Raw genomic sequence first — 22,559 nt, 5'->3', positions numbered from 1 at the left:
CAATTAATGCGTCGATGCTGTTCCGCAAAATCATAAAATTACGGCTTCCAGACTGTCGACCTGCACAAGTGGTTTGAACACGGTGTTTGTGACGTCACGATTATGCAAAAGGCTCGGGCAAACTCGTACGTGCTCGGAAAATATTCGGTGGCCAACGTTGACGCTCAATATCTCGAATATTAAAAACAGTGTTGAATATTAAAAAACTTATAATATTTCAGGTATCTATGTTCGATAAGCTTTCGTTTGAGGTCCAGTTAATTTCGCATGTCAGCTAATGAGGAGCACTGCAAATTGCTATGAATTGGCAGCCGAAGAGGCATTTCATAGAGATCGTGGATTCAAGATAGCTAAAAACGCTTTTTCTAAAAATGAAATCCGGTTTGCCTGAGCAATAAAACGCAACTAGTTTGCATAAAATCTTCTAATTAACACAAACAACGTCAAGTTGCAGCAGCATTAAATTACGAAATTTATTCTCGGAAGCAGCATCTTTCCTCATAGCTATACTCTAAGGCATTTCATAATCATACCTGCTCACAGGTATTTTCATGCTTATGCTTATCTTTAAACCAAAATTAGTGACCAATTTTCAAAATGCGTATTTGCAAAACATAGCAAAAATTCATCGAAATTCACCTGGCAAAATCAAGGTAGGTTAGAAACAGCAAATAAATGTTGGACATTCCACGGCGAGAATAATAAGTATAATGTAAATATGGAAAGGATTCGTTTGAATCAAGCATTGGAGGGACCAATCGGTTGGGCAGGGCAATTATTCGTCCTACTGTTGTGAAAATGCGATTCAGCTTATCTACCCAAAAATGGTAAAATGTATTGAAAAGGGGCATGTCATCTCGCTTATGATAAAATAATGGAAAATAAAGGGTGTGTTACTTAAACGCTGTCAAAACTGTAACAAGTTTAACCCACCTGCAGCTATCAATATTGAGCTAATAAATTAGATAGAAGGAAAAATATCCTTTATATTCATTTCTATCATGCAGTTGAAGATATATATTTTCAAAATTAAACGAGTTAAAAAATTTTCTCACAGCAATAAGGTGTATATCTCTTGGCAATGGAACAACGCATATCAAAAAAATAATTCACAAACGAACAGCTATACCTTTATCTTGACGATATTATCGTTCGATAAAAACACCTATGCATGTAAAATCATCTCAGTATCAATATGATATAAATATCAGTACTATTATCTAGATTTTTTTTTAATCAAAGCTTATTTTACAATAAAATCTAATTTAAGCAGCCTAAATGGTGTTAAATTCTATTCTAAAATTGAAAATTCGATACTATATGAATCCGATACAAAAACTCTACACACATGGATCTGAGTAAAGGACACTCAAAACAACATATCTATTAATGCACCACTACAACACTATGCAAAAAATCCAGCAAAATCTGTCAGTCTCTTATAGTGAAAAATACTCTAGCATTCCTAAAGTAAGTAACAAGCATGATAATTCTGTTATGATATCTCTTTCATTTGCAATCCAAGTCGTTCCTTGATGTTTTCCTTTCTAAGCATCTTTCGATCAAAATATTCGGCCATTCCATAGCCAATAAGTGCTAATGTTACGATAAACATATGAAAGTATATTTTCATGTAAACACACAGATAATAACCTGATGCAAATGACAGCACAAAGCCAAAGGACACGCAGACACGAAGCACGGCAAAAGCAGGTTCTTGTTTATCAGCAAAGAATAGTCCACAAACAGCTACAAACATAAAAATGACGTCACGGTTTTGGTGCATACGGCTCTGCCTATATGGCAACGAGCACTATATGTTCGACTGATAAATAACATTTTTTACCAAATCTTACGTTGTATACAACACAATTCCAGCCAATGTTTTCGATATTAGAGTTGTGTCGGTCTGGGGAGGGGATAATGGTTGTAAAAAATTAGGTTGTATGAATTAGAAGTTCGGTTGAATTAGTTGTTACATGAAATATGTAGCTTTAAAATGGAATGTTTTGGTGATGGGACACATGAGTCATCGAAAACCAATCATTAACGCTGTCGAACTTAAGAGAGAAACGGAATACTCGTTTTAACTATCGTAAGTTCTAGCTATTTAAAGTCGATCTTTATTATTTTTGAACGTATTCTTTAGAAACGAGAATATTCTATTTCAATTCTTAGCAGAAGGGTAGATCTAAATTTGAACTCTCTGAAAATTAAAATTTATCTCAACAAACAGTTCTGTCCCAAATTATAGTTAATAAAGGTCTCAGATTTTTTTGCTTGACACTGAGACACAGAATAGGGAAAAATGTCCCTATTCTGTGACTGAGAGACCAGGCAGAGTAGGATAATATATTTATACTCACAGTTGGACTCTGTCCTCCATACGGACTTGGTCACGCCATAACAGGCAGCCACCAAATAGAAAACGTAAGCTGGGGATGACGAAGCGCGCCATTTTAGCAAGAAAACAAGCAGTCCCATCGACAGAACAGAATTAGAGACGATGATACTTCTACGACCAATGTATTGCTCAAACTTGCCAATCAAACCAGCAGAAACTGTTTGGGTACATAGTAAAACAGTGAATACAAAACCAAGGTTTTCAATACCAAAGGCACAAGTGACATACGACTAGAAGAAATAAACATAGGCATGTTAGCAACGAGCATTATTTCGTCTATTGCATCTTTCAGAGACTTGAGAGCTTATGGCCAAGATACCTATTAATTCCATACGTAGTTTAAAGCAGGACTAATCAGGCCTGGCCGTTTGTATTTTTATAGGTGAGCTGTGAATTGCTCCCCTCATATGCTGAGGCGAGCTAAATCAGTAACACATAGAATGTATATACTTTAAAGACAATCGACAGATGACTTAATAAGCCCCTTTAGTATCTGTCGGTTGCCTTTAATAGCCGCAGTCAGGAGTATGCTGTTTTACTTCTTTCAATTTGTATTTGCTTTAACCGTGACTTAAGCACCCCCTTTTCTTGAAGTATTTAAAAGAACACATTCTTTCAGTTTCATGTAAAGCTGGCACAACACAAAAACAACAATTCTCTTGCAAAACAACCTTTTTGTTGTACAGAATTTGAAAAAGGGCTTTGAAATTTTTTTTTAAAACAAGCTGAAATTATACGTCTGGCACTCTTCAGAGAATAAAACGTCAGAACATAGATATGGAAAACTCTACGCTAAAATACCCAGTTTTGGATCGAAATAGGCCAATCAGAAAACGCGAGCACATGACTGTTGAGGTCGCCCAATCAGTGCCGCTTTCCTATTGAAAATGTTACTAACGGAGTCCTAAGGTGAAAACGAACTCACTTATGTCTACACAAAAGCGGTCGGTCACGTTTATATAGTAGATACATTCACAAAGTGCTAGATGGAACGATTATCAGGCTTTGCCATTAATGCCAAACACGTCGCCGTTATAGTTTTTCATCCAATCTGGGTTTTTCAGTAAATGCTGCTGGATAGTGGAATTCCATGTTTTGGTTGTCGTTTTTGATTTGCAAGACAGAGTACCCTGTTCTCTTTGAGGGATAGTTTTGTTTCTATTACTGGAAGGGACCTGCTGTCTTATTATATCCCCAATCTACAATTCCTACAATTTGTTCGACTTTCTTTCCAAAAATATGCCTGTTTTCTTAAGATTGAAAGGTTCTAATCGCTACAAACGTACCTTTTGGTTAACTATCCTTTTCCAAATAGATCGAAGTTTATGCCTATCATCGTCCAACAAGCAAAAAGTTAATTGCAAAAAATGCAATGACGGGAGAAATCGCTGCTACAAAAATAAACCAATTAACCTTGTGCGTTTTCATAATTATCTGAATAGGAAATTTTAGGGGAGCGATTCTTCCTCCATGTTCTGTTTAGGAGAGCAATTCATTGCTCGCCTTAGGTTGCGAGAGGAGCGTGGAGGCGAGCTTGAGCTATCGCTCGCCTCAAACGGCCAGGCCTGACTAATGTCGGTGTCATGTGCGTTTCGGTAATCTTATGCATTTCGGTCCGGGTACACAAATGCATGACAATTTTGGTCATGCAAAACGTACCAAAGCCCAAAAAATAGGGTACCAAAATGAATAGTGGAATTTAGCATGCGAACCGGTCCGGGTTCACTAACGCATGTCAATTTTGGTTATGCAAAAAAGTACCAAAGCCCTTAAACAATAGGGTTCAAAACTGAATCGTGATTGTAAGGTGCACCCTCAAAACCAAGCAGAAGTCAGTGTCGTCGTCACAGAGTGGACATGTCCACCCCAGTTTTCCAAGAAGTCGATTTTCTAATTTCCGTTCGAAATCCGTCGAAAAACCTTGGGGGGGGGGGGGGGGGGCTTGGGAGGTAGGCTGATCAGATCAATTTTGATTCTCGCACTTGCAAAAAAGACACCATTAAGAAAAAGCTGCTTGAGAAAGTTGCTTGCCCAAAGGTAGGAAAAAGAAAAATTACTATACTAAATTAGGAAATAGATAAAGAATTACCATAAAAGATCTTTCCAAGAGTCAGAAGGGTGTGGCCGAGAAAATTTGTTTTTGTGCTGGTTTTTTGAGCTGGCGACGTCACTACCAGAAATACTTGGTTTGAAAAGTTGGACACAAAAACTGATAAAAACTATGGTTGAACCAACAACAATATCGTCCAGGATTGTATGATCAATAGTTTCTTGTATTTCGTATAAAGTATTCCTTTGTCATCTTCTACATTACCACCCTCAGCTTCAAGGTAGCAGGAAGTTTGGCAGGATAAGGATAAAATAATGTAAGCCACCCTCATTTATAAGCTGCCTTTGATTCTATGATGCAACTAAATGTGACAAAAATAGTGACTAAAAGCTGCTGCTTATAATCGAATAAATACACAGGGCCCATGCCAACAGGGATGGGGGATGGCCGTGCCCCCTTACTTTTTTGTGAAGCAAGTAGTTTTAAAGCTGCAGAAAACGGGGAAAGAAGCCTTGTACCCCTACTTTTGCTAACCTATGCCTTCCACTTCAAATTTGTGGTGTGTGCCCTGATACAGTACACCAATGGAAAGCAACAGCAGCATTACCTTAGCCAAATCAACTGCAATAAATCCAGGAGATAGACCAGCATAGATACAGAATGGAAGAAGACATGCCATTCTCTTATCTCTATAAACAATATTTGCAACTGCAAATATATGAGATTTGACTGACTGATTCTGCCTTTTCTCTTTAGATGAGCTATTTACATCGTCTATTGGAACCAAGATCAGCCCAGCTAGCACAACAGCGCCTAAGAAAATTCCCATTAAGATGTTCACACTTTCAAGATTTGCAACTTTTACAGCTGCTGTGCCATTTGCAGCAGAAGACCACTGATTCTTGGAAGGGCAGTCAGCGGCACCACAAGTGTATTCCTCTGCATTAGTTATGTTGCCAATGGTTGCCTCAGAACCTGTTATGGAGATATTGAGAAAGGAAATACTAAATTTTTAACACTTTTGCTATGATGCATCACACAACAGTGCCGTCAGAACAAAATTCATATTGGGGGGGCTGCCCATTGTTTTCCTTTTCATTCAGTACACTGTTATAAAGGAAACATACTACAGTTTGACAATTATTGGGGGGCTCTGACCAACCAGCCCCCCCCCCCCGGTTCCGACGGGCCTGCACAAAAGTTTCAAACATTTGACTCAAGTTAATACTTCCTACTTATTAAAGGGCAGTCTTGTGTCGATGGAATCTTGTTTCAATTAAGTTTAAAACAAATTACTACACATACATCAAAATGCAAAAATTTCCAATAAATATGCTTGATGTCATTTTAAAACTGAACCAAGAACTTGGCAAAACATGGTTACAAAATCATAAGTACACAAGAGAGATACCAACCATCTGGTTTCAGGACAATGGATATCAGAAGGCTCCCAATTATGTTTCCAGATGTCAAAATCATTTGGAAAACTCCAAAGAACTTTGTAATAGCTGGACCTTTCTCTGCTCCTGTGATGTCAACATACTGTAGTGCAGAAGATGTGATGTAAGTGGCTTTGGCAGTCCACACAGGCCCTGCTGCGATACCTAAAATAAAACTTTAAATTGTTACTGATAGTTAAACTTGGTTGTACTAAACCAAAGAGATTACATGTGATTATAGTACAGCTGGCATACCTTCATGTTTTCAACCAGAGGGGTATCATTGAAAGACATACACTTTAGGTGACTGAAAAAAGATTGAAATACCCATATTTCAAAATTCAGTTTTTAATTTTAAATAAAGAAGATAAGATAATAAATAAAGCAACTCTTTGTATCATTTTGTTACTAGAGACTATCAAACAATGTTTTTTTTAACAAACTGAAGCAAAATTACTGAAGAAGATTGGGAATGTCACCAACCACAAAGCCCCCAGTATCCAAACTCCTGTACCTTGATTAAGACACTACCCTTTGGTGTCTCTATGTTATGCTTCTGAAACTAAATAAAAGGAAACCCTCCATAGCAAGCTCTAAAGGGAACCGAAAATATTTCATATTGAAAGCAAGAGCAGTGAAGTCTGAAATGTTTTTTGTAGTATGTTGTGTATGTTAAGACAGACTTACCAATGATGACTGATGCAGGGATCATTGTATACCAAGTTGGATACAAGTTGGCAGCAGCAAAGGGAGCATAACAGAAAGTGAATACCATAAGACTCCATTTACATCCTTTCTTTTTGACAATCATAGAAGAGGCAAAAATTCCCGTCAATATAGCCAAGCTGTACGAGACACTTAGAGAGGCAACACCCAGCCCCCCAACAGGATTCAAGCTACTTTGAAGATTCTGTAGGGATGCAAATGACATGAAGGTGACAGAAAACGACAAGCTTACAAGTAAGACGTTTTTCCAGATTAAGTATACTTTCTTTTTGCTTGAGACATGGTTGGTTGTTTCTCCAATTGGGCCTGCCAAAGGAGCATTTTCAACTTTGGTATCTGTATCATCAATTTCCATTGCTAAACATGCCTAAAAAATGAATACGATTGTACAAAAAGTTGTGATGCTTGATAATACTTAGCCAACTCAAATCAAGTTAATGATGGAAAATTCTGTAACATAAACACATAATTTTGAAACCCTGTATTTTGTTTGGGTCGAAGTAATTTTGGTAACCATCATCAATTGCCAGCCAAAGTTTTGTTATTCTGACATTAAACCATGTTGCCATGCCTGTATACCATCCATGCTCATAAATGACACATAAATTTTTCCAGCTCACATCATGAGTGTCAGTGTGATCTTTTTCATTATCAATGACAGTTTCTTTACCTTTATTTGTCCTCAATCTCTGCAGAATTCCTATACAGGCTGTGGCATAGCAATGGAGAGGCAAAAGTAGGCAGACCCTCCAATGGCAAAAAATCTCTTTGAAAAAGGGCATTTGGGTGTGGAACCAAATTTTCAAAAGGGTGTGGACCCCGAATTGTCCCTTGCTCAACTCGCCTTTGCCCCCCCCCCCATCTCAACACCCTGACTACGCTACTGCTAACATTTCACTGTTGCATGGCAATTTCCTTTGAAATTTTGAATATCTAAATTTTTTAATATTCTTAGATTTTAAAGATTCAGCCCTGAACTTTCTTAACTTTTTTGAAGAACTGACCATAATTTTCTTAGAAAGTACTTTACTTATAAAAAAACTTGTAGGCATATTTTAATTCGATATTCATGTTTTCATGTATTCATTCGATATTCAATCTTGAATTGGTTTGACACTCATGCCAAAGTCCGCACTTGCACATTTGGAATTTCGCTCTTGCACACCTTAGATATCGTTGAAACAGTTTACATATTCTCTGCAGTCGGGCTTGGTGGGAAGAGGCAGAAAAGAGGGAGAAACCAAAGCCCTACCGCCTTGTCCAATAGAAACACTTTTCCGATTCAATTTGACACCTAAAACGACTAGTCTGTCGATATTTCAGGGAAAATTAGAAAAAATTTCTTACCAAGGAATCAGCATTGACAATGTTATTCTATACCAACCACTGACCATTGAACACATAGAGAACGATAGTAAAACAAATAGAAAATATGATGAAATTAAAGCCTCGTTATCAAAAAGAGTACTAGACCGAAACGTCACACATGTACCATCGTTGTCAAACCCTTTTTTACAAATACCGTAAATCCTCGAATAAGCCCCCCGGGGCTTATTTGCAAAAATGAATTTTTGAGTGGGGGCTTATTCGAGGGGGGCCTTATTTCAAAGTTTAGTATTTTCCTCAAAGGTCGACATAAAAACGATATAATTTTCTCAATGAAATAAATTGAAAAATTACAAAAAGTGTGAAGATCTAACAAATATTATAACTTTTTATCATCACAAAAGTCGCTTTTTTGCTTTTTTGTCTTCTGCCAAAGGAAGTAAAACTGTAAAACTATTGTCCTGTGGGGGCTTTCTTGAAATAATATATTATTCTGCAATTATGCTTTACTCGAATATGCTCCCCATGGGGGCTTATTCGAGAGGGGTTTTTTCAAGGGGGGCCTTATTTCAAAGTTTAGTATTTTCCTCAAAGGTTGACATAAAAACGATATAATTTTCTCAATGAAATAAATTGAAAAATTACAAAAGTGTGAAGATCTAACAAATATTATAACTTTTTATCATCACAAAAGTTCCTTTTTTCTTTTTGGTCTTCTGCCAAAGGAAGTAAAACTGTAAAGCTATTGTCCTGTGGGGGCTTTCTTGAAATAAGATATTATTCTGCAATTATGCTTCCCTCGAATATGCTCCCCATGGGGGCTTATTCGAGAGGGGTTTATTCAAGGGGGGCCTTATTTCAAAGTGCTTCTTCGAGAATTTACGGTATGTTTGTTTCGATATTAATAACCTGATCGACATGGTTCGTTCAGGTTTTTTGGTTTGTCAACGCGTATCAACTAGGCTTCTCCTCTAGAGTTCCTACCAAGTGGCAGAAGTTATGGGGGTTTGGCAGAGCTCATTAACAATATTTAGTGCCTTCGAGCGCAAAGCTGAGTAAAAATGTTCCTGCATATTAAATAGGATGCAATTTATAGTCAGATATTGATAAATGGAGAACCTCCCTGTTATGCACAGTACTGTTACACCAGCTTAGGTTTGTCAAAAGCATATACCTTATCAATATCATCATGAACTACATGTAACTGCATGTAAAGCTGAACAGATAACATTATAAATACTACCAGTTTTTATCTACGGGTTGTTTTGGGTTGTCAAGTAGCCCTATCGCTATTATCAATTTCATCAAATAAAGACATCTTCAGTAAAAACACTTTCCGATTTTACACAGTAAAAACACTTACACAGTAAAAACATGGTAAGAACAACCAAATCTGTCATCTCAGATTATGTTGGGTGTATTGCTAATATTTTGGGCATGGCTATTGTATGTTCAAACGGTTTATCTTCCACATTTGTAAAGATATGTAACTGCAAGTTCAGAATTTTTTTACTTTTGTTGTCACTATAGCTATAAAAAAATTATCAGATTCAAATCAAAAAATTTTATCAGCAGTAAGAAAAACATCTTCTCTTCTGGCTGATTGGAGCAAAATATTATAAAAAATGTTCAGTACGTTTTAAACAGGGGTTCCTACCTTCACGAAGGAGAGAAGGTCGAAAATTGCCAATTGCGGTGCTGCTATTAATGGATCTCTTTCTAGCAGAGCCTGTGTATTTGCGTTTTTAATATGATTAATGACAAAACAGAAGTGGAGACAGGTGACATGGAAGTTTTGCTCTGGTGGAGCCCCGTATGTCGGGGTGAAATATTAGCCGCAGGTAACTCCGAACTTCATCGGAGTCCGTCTAACAGCCTGCTATTGTGAATTTTTTTACTTATACACTAATAAAAGTCAACTTGCAAACGAAATCCTAATAGACTTCTAACGTGTGACGTCACCAAAAACTTATTTCTAGAGCTTTTGAATTCTAACCACATAACATAAAAGATCACTATGAAACACGCCCAAATATGCAAAATTAGTCAAAGAGGTATAAAATCGGTTGAGATATGGCCAACGAATCACTGTAATTTTGGCTCTGTTCATTAATTTATGAACAGCAAACTAATAACAGAGGTTTGATGGGGACACAAATAACGGATTTTGCACATTTAGATGTATTTCAAGATGCTCTTTCAGGCTATAGGCTCCAAAGTAAAAAATTCCAAAAATAAATTTTTATGACGTCATCATTTAAGAACTCTATTCTGAAGATCCTTTTTTGATAGCACGAATAAATCTAAACAACAGTGAGGCAAAAGTTAATGATAGTAAAGAAAACAAGAAAAACAACATTGCCATTTACAACTTATGTTTTAAACATAACTGACTCTTTATAGACCGCTACAACTTCAAATAACCTAAAATTCTAAATGAAATCAACAGATGCGATAACATCTTTATCGAAATTTCCATTCGGAAAACCGAAGCCAAAAATTTTGTCTATATGGAATCCAAACTCAAAATTTTCATTATAAGCGTCAAATTGAATTTAAGTTAGAAACAAAATTGTATCGGTTTCAATATCAGTTAAAATCGATACCGCAAGGGCCGTGTTATTTGGCAAATTCTTAAAAGCAGCTGAAAGTGCAAAGCCTCTAGCTACCTTAGCTTTTAATGCTCTGAACAAGAATAATTTTCTAGAAAATACAGTCAAAGACAGCCCTAAAAGGTTTGATATCGCGATGGCATTTGCTACTCCTTTTCTTCCTTGTCATCATCATCAGCATCTTCTTCATGCTCGCCGAGTTTCTCTTTCATTTTCTCGGAATACAGCTGGTCTTCGTAAAGTTTCTCGTCACGAGGTCTCGCACCACCAAAAATGCTACTTTGCTGGACAGAATCCGCCAATGCATTTACCGGATCCTTAACAGTACGTGGTAAAAGCTTCAACCTTGGTCGTCCACTTGTATCGGCTGTTGTAAATAACAATTCTTCTAAATAATACGAGAACAGTTTTAATTCAAAAAGTTTTTTTTGATATTTTCTTCATAGAAGGCCTAAAGCAAAAGATTATCAATGACTTTTAAGGACTTTTGTAATTAACGTGCAAGATGGGTAGACCACGAAGTTAATCAAAAATAGAAAACTGTGAAATGATAGGTTATGATTGGAGCTCTGTTTTGATTTAATTTCTGATTTGCGAATGTTAATGGAAATGCATGCAGTTAGCTTATCCATAAATTCCATACTTCATTATTTTGACATTGATTCCTTAATGGTCAAGCGTTTGAAAAACAAACACCTTGAACCAAAAAACTTTTAATGGCTTGCCTTTAATCACAACTGTGATTAATATATATTTCTGAAATCGTCATCAAATCAATATTAAAACAATAGCAATATGAAAATTTGTGGCTAGATCATTTGCTCGCACTTAATTTAAGTCTAGTCAAAAAAACACTGTGCGAAATATCCTCAAACCATCGACAAACAGCTACTGAATGTCGTGACCAATATCCAACTAGCCAAGTATTGAATGATGTAACACACCTATATAACTTGATAATAGCATATTTTCTAGTTCTCATTTCGAAACAAAGATTCCGACCAAATTTTCCGGGCCGACATTGGCACTTTATCTACAAAATCTTGGTCCGGGGAAAAAAATCTGATACACCCCTAGTCTCATAAAAGACATCGCTTGTAAGAACAGGAAAGAGCATATGTGCAAGTTTTGTAACCTTATCAGTTAAAATTCAGAAACTTTAAAAAAAGGATGTGATTCTCTATTCCATTTGATTGAACTTTCTCCATTCTTGTTTTCAATGTGAATTTCGGCAATTTTTAACAAGCTACATACTACAGCTAAAAGAGACTAAATTTCAAGAACCATCCATGTTTTTTAAAATTTTTTGGACTTCGTCATCATAAATTTCGTCATTCAAAAATGGCACAAATTTTAGACGACTCTGTATGAAACTTTACAATTAGCATCCCAGTTTAATATCTAACTACAAATTTTCAGGCAAGGTTTTTTATGCAAGAAATAATGATTGGTGTCTTTTCCAAAAAAGAGCCTCAATAAAAGCCAAGAATTTGGGGGACACCAAACGGGGGTAACATTTTGAAGGCTGCGAAAACCGGTGCCCGCTTAAAATTACTCTTGCAAGTTGACTACCTCCGCCCTCAATAAAACAGTACCTGCTAGGCTCAAATGCAAATTTCATATTTCTACCTGGCTCGGGTGCTTTGAATTCTTCGTACTTCTTCTCTCTCCGCTCAAAATCACCACCGGAGCGTCCACCCGTTCGTTGATCCCTGCCAAAGCCTCTGTCGCCACCGCCAAAGCCTCTGTCGCCACCACCAAAGCCTCTGTCGCCACCGCCAAAGCCTCTGTCGCCACCTCCTCTACCTGCAAACCCTGTGGATTGCAGGGAAATAGCATTTAAATTTCAAATTGCTAAGTAACAGGAGGCAAAAAGAAGGAAAACTAAGAAATTCAATCAAAGACCATTGGAAAACATGGCTAGCAATGAGGATACAACAAAATAGAAAGAGATTTGAAAACTATTTACGAGTTTACAAAAATATGTTAAAAATAGCAAACTAAGAGAAATATCTGAAAGAGCGAGAAAGAAACACCAATAATATTATTAGTAATAATCATTCGTAGGCAAAAGACTATTGTATTTATCAATATAACAAAAATTGGCTGCAAAGGCAACATAAAACCAAGTTATTGAAAAACACGATTCGGGAATAATGTAATTACAAGAAGGTAACACGATAGTGAGCCGGCCCGCCCAGGCGAGTTGAAAACGTATCAAGTGCTGTTTCTTCCATTTTTTCAAAACTGTGCACATAGAGAAGGGAGCCGTTCTAGGATCGAAGCCTTACTTTGTTCCTGCCTCCCGGCGAAGCCTTGGTCAGGTGTTCTACTTTCGAAGCCTCTGCTGAAACCCCCTGCAAAGAGAACACTTTGTTATCAACTAGAATAATGTTGCACGGGTGTTCTGCAGTCGGCTGTGAGACAAAAGTATGGCAGAATCAGGCAAAAAGATGTGAAGCACAAGGTTGTTTTTGTTGACAATCTGAGACACAATACTTAATAATAAGCTTGACTAAAAAAAACAAGAAAATGTACAAGTGTTTCTGCTCAAGTTTTGTTATATAGACAACAAACTTGTACAACTTTTGCATAAGCACATGTGAATGGCCAAATGACTGGAAAAAGGGTGAATGGACACCAGCATTCAAAAAAGATAAAAAGTATAAAAAGATAAAAGAAAAAAAAAGAAAAATTATAGGCCAATAACAACACTATCTACAATAGATAAGATTTTTGAGCAACTGATAACAAGCAAAAGAATTTAAGGAGATTTTAGTTGTTATCTGACAGCCTACAGGAAAGGTAACAGCACAGAAACAACATTAATTATGCTAATTGAAAATTGGAAGGCAGCTCTTGATAAGAAAGAAATTGTGGGCATACTTTCTACTGATATGAGCAAAGCATTTGATTCGATGCATCCACCTTTACTCCTGAAGAAACTTGAAACTATGATTTCTCTGAAAATGCACTAATGCTGATAAGATCCTACTTTGAGATGAGACAAAATCGTGTAAAGATAGGAAACATCAGAAGTGGCTGGATAGAATCAAAAAGAGGTTGCCCACAAGGCTCGTCATTTGGTCCATTGCTATGGAACATATTCCAAAATGACATGACAAATAAAATAAAAAAATGTAATGTATGCAGATGATCATAAGCTTTTTGTATCTGGACAATCCTTTCAAAACGTGGAAAGAGAACTGAATAATGATATAGAAAATGCATCGAAATGGTATCAGGACAACTTCCTAACTGCCAATAAAGATAAATATCAAGCAATGGTTATCAAGGAAAACAAAGCAAACGATAAATAAATTTGGGTGAAATTTAATGAAGTAGACATTGAACAAACCAGTTCAATGAAGTTATTAGGGGTTACCATTGATGACAAATTGAACTTCACTGAACATATAAAGAACGTGTGTACAAAGGCAAGCCAGAGAGTTGGAGTAATATTTAGAGTCCGTAATCTGATACCCACTGAAACAAAGTTGATTTTGTACAAAACTGTGATATTGTCTGGCACTTTTGTAAAGCATCAGATAAGCGTAAGCTTGAAAAAGTTCAAGAGAGAGCAAAAGTAGCTCATATGAAGGGCCATTAAGACATGCAAAGCCACAAACGCTCAATAATCAAGATTACAAAATATTGCCATCATGATGTTCAAAGTAAAACAAAATATGTGTCCAAAGTACATTCATAATTTATTTGAAATACCCAACAAAAGATATCATCTGAGAAATGCAGACTTTACAATTCCTAGATATAAAAACTGTTAAGTATGGATCGTTGAGGTACCTAGAACCTCTTGTATGGACTAAATTAAATAAAAAAGAAAGGACCAGTTCAAGTATTGATAATTTCTGCAACTGTATTAGACAAAAGGACCTTGAGGCCTTACTTAAAGACAATCATGCAATGAACATTGTAGGATCTGTAACTTTTCTTGAAATTTTCACCTTAACATTTTACTTTTTATAGATTACGTTTTTTAATAAATTGTATGTAAATAGTGTCCCCAATTAGCAGAAATGCTAAATCAATTTGACACTGAAATAAAGTTATTGTTATTATTATCATTATTATTATAATAATTTTCGAACAAAACCAGAAGTATCAATGCTACACTACCCTCTTTGGGCTCAGAACATACTCAACAACAAACGAAAAAATTGTCATAGAAGCACATTTATATCAGCGTTAAGTATTAAATGAAGACTTTAAAGTATAAACTTAGTACCAATTATTCCACCCTTGTATGGTAAACCCCTTGATAAATTTTGTATTTGACAAAATTGCTTTCATTGTGTACAATATTTGTTTTCTGTTTATCTTGAATATCTGCAGTTTTCACAATATATTTGGTTGAAAGACAACAGTGTGCTAGTTCCATGAACAGGAATGAAATTTTGTATTTGAATCAGAGTTCGACGAATAGGGGTTCCTATTATCATAGTTCAGCTGTGACATTCTACAAAACAATTTAAAGCAGAATCATTCGAGAGTATCCATAGAGTAAGCAGGCTGAGAAGGAGGGGGGGGGGCAGATAACACAAAAGCAAACAATCGCAAAAAGGGGGAGGGGTGGCAATATTATTCTGCTTTAAATCGGACATACTCTTTAATGATTAGATAGTTAACCAACATGCTAGTGTACAAAAAGACAAACCTGAACGACCCCCCATATTTCCACCAGCTCCTCTCCCACGACCTCTTCCAGCTTTGTCTTTGCGACCTTCTGCTATGTCAACCCTCAAGTTTCGATTAACAAATTCCTATAAAAATTTAAATCATTCAAATAAATAAATAGCTTTAAATGAGGCAGGTACCAACACCTCATCAACAACAGCGAAACATTGAAGGGAAACATTGCTTTGAAGGGAAACCTTGTCATCAATTTTCAAAACTTCCTGGTATACTTCCAGGTCTTTGGTTCAGCATACCATTACCGCAGAGCTGCAAAAAGTATCGGAATTTGGGGATTAGATTCCCAGAAATATTTTTGGCTTGGCAGAAAATATTTTGCATAAGCAAACATTTTTTCTTGACTTTTTCACAATAGATCAAAAGTTTTTGCAAATGTGTGCTTAATGTCCACAGGTTGTAGGTTGCATCAAATAAAAAAGTTTCGCATTTTTGAAATCTTTATAAAAACTATTACTCATTTGTCAAATATCACAAAAAATTGTATAACTTGGAAGCAATAAGTATAAACAGGTAAAATTATTTATCCTCCCTAAAGCTGGCATCTATTACCTTTCCCAAACACCAGGTGGAGAGCACCATCAATGAAGATGTTTTCTGCCAGTCAATAAACATATTGCCATTTGGTTCACAAACTAATTTTTCCTTTTTTCCCACAGTCAATTTTTGCCAAAGACACAAAAGATGCAATAAACAACCAAATCATGATATTTTATTGGAAATTTTCTCTAGACCCAATAAATTAAAAGCCCTTGTTTATAAATTTTTGGTGTGTACTACTGATACACAATAATTTCACCCACAGAAAAGTTTTTGTCCTGTTTCCCAGGTTCCCAGAAAGAAAAATATTTTTTGCAGCTCATTTATTAGCATGAATTTTTGAGAGGAAGGAAATAGAGAATTATCATGGATACGAATGGCACTCACAGCTCCATCATATTCAAGAGCTGCTTTCAGTGAATCAACATCTTCAAACTCCACATAACAGAAACCTATCAAAAACAATGAAAACAAAATTAGTCAAGTTTTTTCCAGTAAGATCTTTGCAAATAATTGCTAACAAGAAAATAATTAATCAATATATCTTTTCCATGCTTGTTACTTTATCAACAACACAAAGAATAGCAATATATATAAGATCTAAAAATATGGGATGGTCAACGTGATCATGATAAAGATCAGGCTACAAATTGAGATTCCAGTCACTTTTAATCTCTGTGATAAAATGGGAAATGTTTGGAACATATATCAATTTCTTGCTGGCAACCTTGATTTCTTTAATATGGATCATTCCACGTCAAATCATCAGACTCATGTAACCCATGGTCATAGAATTTCCTAACTATTTTGGCACAAAGAGCCACTTTGGAGAAAAAACTACATGAAAAATTTCAGCTTTTTATCACTAATGGCTTCCATTTTGTAGCTGTTTCAAAAGTGACCCATTTGAGCCAAATATGCCTGACCCAGTTTACCAAAGGAAGGGTGGTTGTTTTGAAAATATTCCCAACCAGTGTATATGAATATTGAAAAAGCCCTGTAGCTGGAACCAAAAAATAAAAAGCTTGCATGATTCTGAAAGTGTATTCTTTAGACATTCAGAAAATGTCTTAGATTACAATTGCAATTGAAGCATTTTGAGTTAATATTACCTTACAAAATGGGTATAATATCAAAAGAATCATGAGCAAAAACAAATTTTCATTTAAGGTAATACCTCATGAAATACAAAGAGCTACTAAAAACATAGAATCAATCATTATTTAATTTTCAATGACAGCAAAGAATAGTTCAAAATGATTCCTAGTCATAGAAAAGTCAAGATACTGCTTTATGGTCACTGTAGCTGATGCTGTAAGTTTGACCTGTGATTATTTTGGATGAATAAACTTTGCAAAGCATGTGTAAATTTAACACACAGGTCTTATCTGCTTGGTCGTGTTAAGCTCTGATTGGGTCCAGTTTGGTGCATGAAGTTTATTTGAAATTCCCCCTGAAATTTTCATTGAGGACATAAATCATACCAACCTGCCAGTCATTCTCATATAGGTAAGCAACATTCTTTGAGTCCCAACAGGCCTTGCTCTTAGTAAAATGAAGGTGCTCCATAAAAAGAGCCCCTTAGAAACTCTAGGCGCTCTATTTCGCACCTCTAAGTAAATTTCCTTGAGAGCATCCTTCGAGAGCTTTAGGAGATCGAGAGCTTCAAATTGAAAGCTTCGGAAGAATGTTAAATATGAAATTCAACGGTGATACCACAAAGCACCATAATATGAAATAACAAAATATGCAACAAACACTATGTTAATATAAATATAGAAATATAATAAAACAAAGTCGCAAAATTGTTCAGATTTTTCTAGATATGTAAGTTGCCATCATTCGATGAGCTTTTATCAGTGTCAGTATCACTACTGTTATGTTCAGCTTCACATATTGCTTCATCAAAACGCATGGCTTTAAATCGAACATTTAACTTTGTTTCCTTTTTTCATGTTATCCATTCTATAAGAAACGCTAGAACATCTACTACTCGCAAAAGCAAATTAAAAATGAAAAGCAATGCGATAATTTGGACGGAAACGTGATCGCTGATTTGCACAGGCGCTTTTAAGTTATTAAAAAAACTGAAAATAATATATACCTCAATAGAAGATTAGCGCTTGCTCGAAAATCAAATAAATCTGCCGGAGAATACGCTTGATGGCCTGTGTCCTTGATGGTTATTAGAGGGTTATTAGAAAAAAATGATATTGAAAACCCAACGTTGAAATTGCTGAATTTTTTCTCAAGGGGTAATCTTACGCAAATCATAATATTGCGGTCTGTTGGGAAGATTGTTTATGCTTGATCAAGTTGATTCAACAAATTCCAAAAATTTATTTTGCTCCGTGTTAATATTGTTTTTACGTTTTGAGGGGCTCTATAAATCGCTCTCCAAGGCTTTTTTTGGGTGCGCTCTAGGCGCGCGCGCTCGATCGAGCGCCTTTCCGGGCAAGCCCTGAGTCCCAATGCCAATTTCTGCTCTTTTAGAAGCAAAAGCAAGTTTCCTGTGGAATCTCTATCATCAGAAATATACTTGAAAGCAATCTTTTGATTTTATAAGAAATAAAAACAACTATTTAAAAAATATATCTAAATACCTTTGAATTTGTCTGTTTCCTTGTCTCTCACCAGTCTTACACTTCGCACCTACAATGGATAGTTCATATTATAGGAAAATAAGAGGTTAAATAACATATTATGAAGAACCTCATCTCCTGAAGAAATCTTAAGGCGGGGACTGAAGTTTTCTCTTTGAATTAATTCACAACCCACTCATGGTTGTCCTCTAGAATAAAGTGCTGTCATTGCTACAATTTCAGGCTCTGAGTTGTATCACAGGAATATTGGACCTGCAAGTGAAGGTATTGTCCTGCAAATTTTGATGACAGAGTGATAATCGGAAGAGTCACTCAGCATTTTTGAGTGAAGCCTTAAGTTTATGAGTGAAGCCTTTCGCATGAATTATTTTAAATGCTTATTCTTAGTATGAAATCGAGAATTAGCATGCAGGCACGATTTATAAAAGTTTACTGTGCATTGGAAAATATTAAGCTGCTTGCTACATTTGCTAGAATAATGTTGTCTTCCAAAACAGAAACTACCAAAACAGAGTGAGGCATCTATAAGATCGGAAGTACTTAGGAAGTTTTAAGGCTTCCCAATGCTGAGCTGTAATAGACCCATTGGATGGAGTTTCTTGAATAAATTAACAGATCATTTCTACCTAGCAGTCAGCAACCAGAATTGTATTCTTTGATCTTCAAACTATTTTTGAAATTTTTTTTGGAAAATTGACAAGAAAAATAGGTTGCTTGGCCTCTCATCTTTCTTATGGTGCATGGTGCACCACCTCCATTGACAAGACAAGCATAATCTCAAGTTGGAAACAAGTTTTAACATGTATTCTATTGCTGGGGGCCAGAGATTCTAAGCTTCAAAATTAACAAAGGGACCACCTTGAGCGACCTTTTTGGTTATTCTAATTCTGTGACTGAATTTATCAACAAAAGTGTAGCGTGAGAAACAATTGTGCAATGATTCCAGCACCTCAGTGGTCAAGCAACTACAGGAGTGACACCACATAACATGACTTATCACCCAACTGTCATAATTTCTGTGGCTTGGTCTGTCCTCAGTGCACAAACTAATCAACCTTCACATACACATGTATATATATATGAAATATTATAATTCAATAGTTGACAACAATTGTTGTTACCTTGAGATCTCGGAAAATGTCATCAACATCTCCCTGTACACAGTTAAAAGGAAGATTTCCTACATATGCTGTAAATGGTGCCTCGGTTGGAAGTCTAGAATCAGCCTGACCACCTCCTCTTTGCTTGAATCCACCTCCGCCATTTCTGTTAGACCTTCTACCACCACCATATGATCCACCAAAATCACTTAAAATCAAAACAAAAAAGATCAAACATCTATGCGACACCCTGAATCTGCCCCTGGCTGGTGTGCTCATAATTACATGCCTTGAAAAGTAAAAGTAATGGCACTCAACTCATGAAATGTACATGAAATGCATATAACATAACCAAAGGACCAATCAAATGTGTCTTTCTTCCTTTCATGCCACTTTCAAACTCAAGGGTACCAACTTTCATCAAACACCCCATTTCTTTAGCATCTATTACAATTCTTTATTCATTTTAACTATCTCAACTGACATCATAGCCGATTTAACATTCAACATAATCTAGGTGACATTTATTTCAAATGCCATAAAGTATAAAATCTTTGTCTAAAAAAACCAACTCACAACCAAGTACAGAAGTGCCAAAATATTTGTTATAAATCTATATTTGTTATAAATTGATATATTGATTCCTGTTTTATTTAATCTATTACCATTTTAGAATGTCTGTTAACTCAAACTCTACTTCATCAGTTAGGTGGTGCGTGCACTTTTGAGGTTCATTGCTCATGGAAGTATATAGCTCCACTCTTCTAAAAACGCCTTTTCGTACATTTCAATTATATATGTAGTGCCACAAAGCATCAATTTCCTTATCGTAAATCGAGTGAATCTGCCAATACAGCACACTTTTTCGCTACTAGAAAAACGTTGACAAAACCAAATAGAGATTTATCTCACTGGTTGTTTCCTGTAAAGCAACTGCCACCGGCACCCGAAAAAGACGTGCACAAGAACAAAAACAATTATAAATCTTTCCGAAATTTGATAGGTGCTGTCTGCATTTGCACCAGAAAGGCTTATAATGAAATGTCCACAAAATTCAGGTAAAAGTGAAGTCGCTAGTCTTGTGAAAAAAATTAGGGAAAATTGTCGTTTTCTATCATTCTTTGGGTGAAAATCTTAGGTAAGAAAAACAGGTAGCCCAAGGATGTTGAAAAAAACATCGACGATGAACTTGAGCTATTGTGACTTTGTACACTTGAAATGAGAGATATGCTTTAAAGAATTAAGATATTAACTATTTACCACTCAGAAAAATAATGAGTGTTAATTTCTCAGTGTCGATGACAAACTCTTAGGACTGAAGTGGCAAGATTGCTTCCCGTGTCCCGCCGATAAGAAACACGATAAAAAGACAATGTATACGAATTAAACAACTAGCTATGGCTCTTAAATAGAAGAAAAGTGTTTTTAGAGCATTGAATTGTGGTACCTCGGTCCACTGCTTGTGCTAAAGTTGTCATAGAACGATCCATCCTGTCCCCATTCACCATCGGGAGCAGCCATTTTGCATTTTGAGGCGAAAGAACATGTGAAAGGAACACCGCAGAGGACCCTCCCTCCTTCACAGCGGCAATGCCATAATTATTGGTCCAGTTAACTTGCCAAATAAATGCAATCAACCTTTAGATGCAATTTGATACAGCTGGAAGCCAGGGGCGTACCTTGACGATTTGGAGTAGGGGTGTGTTGACGATTTGAATTCTTGCTAGTCAATGTATACACACCAATATACAATATATAGTCAAGATACGCATCTACCAACAATCCATAACATTTACCGGCCATCCGTAAAATTTACCGATCAACTTTCCAAAAGTGGGGGGGGGGGTATACCACCCCACACCCCCGGTAGGTACGCCCCTGACAATTGCAATCTCATACACAGGAAATTTTTGGCAGTGGAATAATCAACGAACTAAGCCTTGGCTCTGACAGAATACCCTATAGTGCAATCTTTGAAAAGAGCAGTTAAAAGGTATCCAGTGTTAACTTTTGTTGTACCAATGTCCGCTCAAGCCTCTGGAAAACTTTCGTATTTTGATACTTCGAGTTCCCTGGAAGATGCACTTTTTAGCCAGATAGATAGAATTGCACAAAAAAGGGCAACTGGATTGTTCCACGGGCAAATTTCCCTTCAGGGCCTCCGACGAAGGGAGGCCGGTGACGACTTTTTGCAAAACAATAGACCTTTTTTCAAAATCTATTGTTACAGATGTTAAATTTTCAACCTGTGTCGGAACCAATACCCTTGCAAACAAGTGCAAACTAATTCACGCCATGCTCCCCCAGGTCCCCCTTTATCGGAGGTTTTTAATTTTATGACCCAGCAGAAATGCAACAATGTTTTAGATTCACATTTATCAACAGTAAATGGTTTAAGATTTTATGTTGACAACCTGTAAAAAAATTTGATGTTTCATAAAACAACTCGCCTTTATTTCTTGATCCACGTATCAATTGATCAATTTGTCAATACTCGCATTCAATATCCACATTTAAGTTGATGAAATTTTTTATCAAAATTCACTTTTAAATCGCTGAATATAGTATAAGAATAATGCCAAGAATGTAAAAACCGTCCTTATGCTTATTCTGGAAAAATTCTGTCCTAAAAATTGTCCATTTCACTAAATTACAGAAATTTCGATAAAATGATTCCAATGGTATGATGTTTGTTATCATTAGTTTTTGATGAAAGCAGAACCAGCATTCATATATCAAAGGCCTAAGGTGGGGGTCACAAGTTTAAAAAATGTTTCTTGTAATATTGTGCAGTAGATTCTAGACTTCGCAATGTGGAAAAATTCTGGCATAATTGCCTTGAAAAATCTAACAGCACAACCCAGCTGAACAAAATGAGTCTCCGAGGCCTGATAATGACAACATTGTCACTTAATATGTTTATACTCAGTGTTCACTCTGACAGAACAGACATTTGATGTGACAAAATTATGGTGAATAATTGCTCATTAATTTTCTTTAAAATTCTTTAATGAAAATTCGATAATTCAACACTGTGTCCTGACAATCC

At 36.1% G+C, this 22,559-nt stretch overlaps 2 protein-coding genes across 4 annotated transcripts; both read right to left on the bottom strand.

Moving 5' to 3' along the window:
* Window positions 1-409: 409 nt before the first annotated feature.
* On the bottom strand, window positions 410-8,363 carry LOC135683332 (N-acetylglucosamine transporter UNC93A). The gene is made up of 6 exons (XM_065198561.2): window positions 7,967-8,363; window positions 6,581-6,986; window positions 5,870-6,058; window positions 5,062-5,429; window positions 2,367-2,634; window positions 410-1,749 (listed from the first exon to the last, which is right to left on the bottom strand). Exons 2-6 carry the CDS (start codon window positions 6,972-6,974, stop codon window positions 1,496-1,498), a joined length of 1,473 nt encoding a protein of 490 aa, XP_065054633.2. The 5' UTR covers window positions 6,975-6,986; window positions 7,967-8,363; the 3' UTR covers window positions 410-1,495.
* A 1,940-nt stretch (window positions 8,364-10,303) lies between these two features.
* On the bottom strand, window positions 10,304-21,113 carry LOC135683333 (eukaryotic translation initiation factor 4H). 3 transcript variants are annotated; one of them, XM_065198562.2, is made up of 8 exons: window positions 20,958-21,113; window positions 19,532-19,718; window positions 18,411-18,459; window positions 16,195-16,259; window positions 15,233-15,338; window positions 12,849-12,914; window positions 12,187-12,372; window positions 10,304-10,945 (listed from the first exon to the last, which is right to left on the bottom strand). In XM_065198562.2, exons 1-8 carry the CDS (start codon window positions 21,029-21,031, stop codon window positions 10,704-10,706), a joined length of 975 nt encoding a protein of 324 aa, XP_065054634.1. In that variant the 5' UTR covers window positions 21,032-21,113; the 3' UTR covers window positions 10,304-10,703. The 3 variants fall into 3 exon arrangements, with proteins under 3 accessions (XP_065054634.1, XP_065054635.1, XP_065054636.1); XM_065198563.2 differs by having other exon boundaries at window positions 10,304-10,942; XM_065198564.2 differs by having other exon boundaries at window positions 10,304-10,924.
* Between the last annotated feature and the right edge of the window lie 1,446 nt (window positions 21,114-22,559).

The sequence above is a fragment of the Rhopilema esculentum genome, chromosome 7 (genome assembly GCF_057945365.1).
Source record: "Rhopilema esculentum isolate cy_ngs chromosome 7, ASM5794536v1, whole genome shotgun sequence".
Classification (NCBI taxonomy): Eukaryota; Metazoa; Cnidaria; class Scyphozoa; order Rhizostomeae; family Rhizostomatidae; genus Rhopilema; species Rhopilema esculentum.
The sequence above is the reverse complement of the archived record's forward strand: the minus strand, read 5'-3'. Positions and strand labels throughout refer to the sequence as shown.

What these genes read in the sequence shown, in the direction of transcription:
- LOC135683333 (XM_065198562.2), bottom strand. Translation starts at nt 21,031, where the DNA reads ATGGCTGCTCCCGATGGTGAATGGGGACAGGATGGATCGTTCTATGAC. An exon ending in GGAAACAGACAAATTCAAAG is followed by an intron (nt 16,260 to 18,410) that starts GTATTTAGATAT and finishes TGTTTTTGATAG; the next exon opens with GTTTCTGTTATGTGGAGTTT. An exon ending in ATTCAAAGCACCCGAGCCAG is followed by an intron (nt 10,946 to 12,186) that starts GTAGAAATATGA and finishes CGTATTATTTAG; the next exon opens with AAGAATTGTTATTTACAACA.
- LOC135683332 (XM_065198561.2), bottom strand. Translation starts at nt 6,974, where the DNA reads ATGGAAATTGATGATACAGATACCAAAGTTGAAAATGCTCCTTTGGCA. An exon ending in TTGCAGTTGATTTGGCTAAG is followed by an intron (nt 2,635 to 5,061) that starts GTAATGCTGCTG and finishes TATTTCTTCTAG; the next exon opens with TCGTATGTCACTTGTGCCTT. An exon ending in ATGGAGGACAGAGTCCAACT is followed by an intron (nt 1,750 to 2,366) that starts GTGAGTATAAAT and finishes TTATGTTTGTAG; the next exon opens with CTGTTTGTGGACTATTCTTT.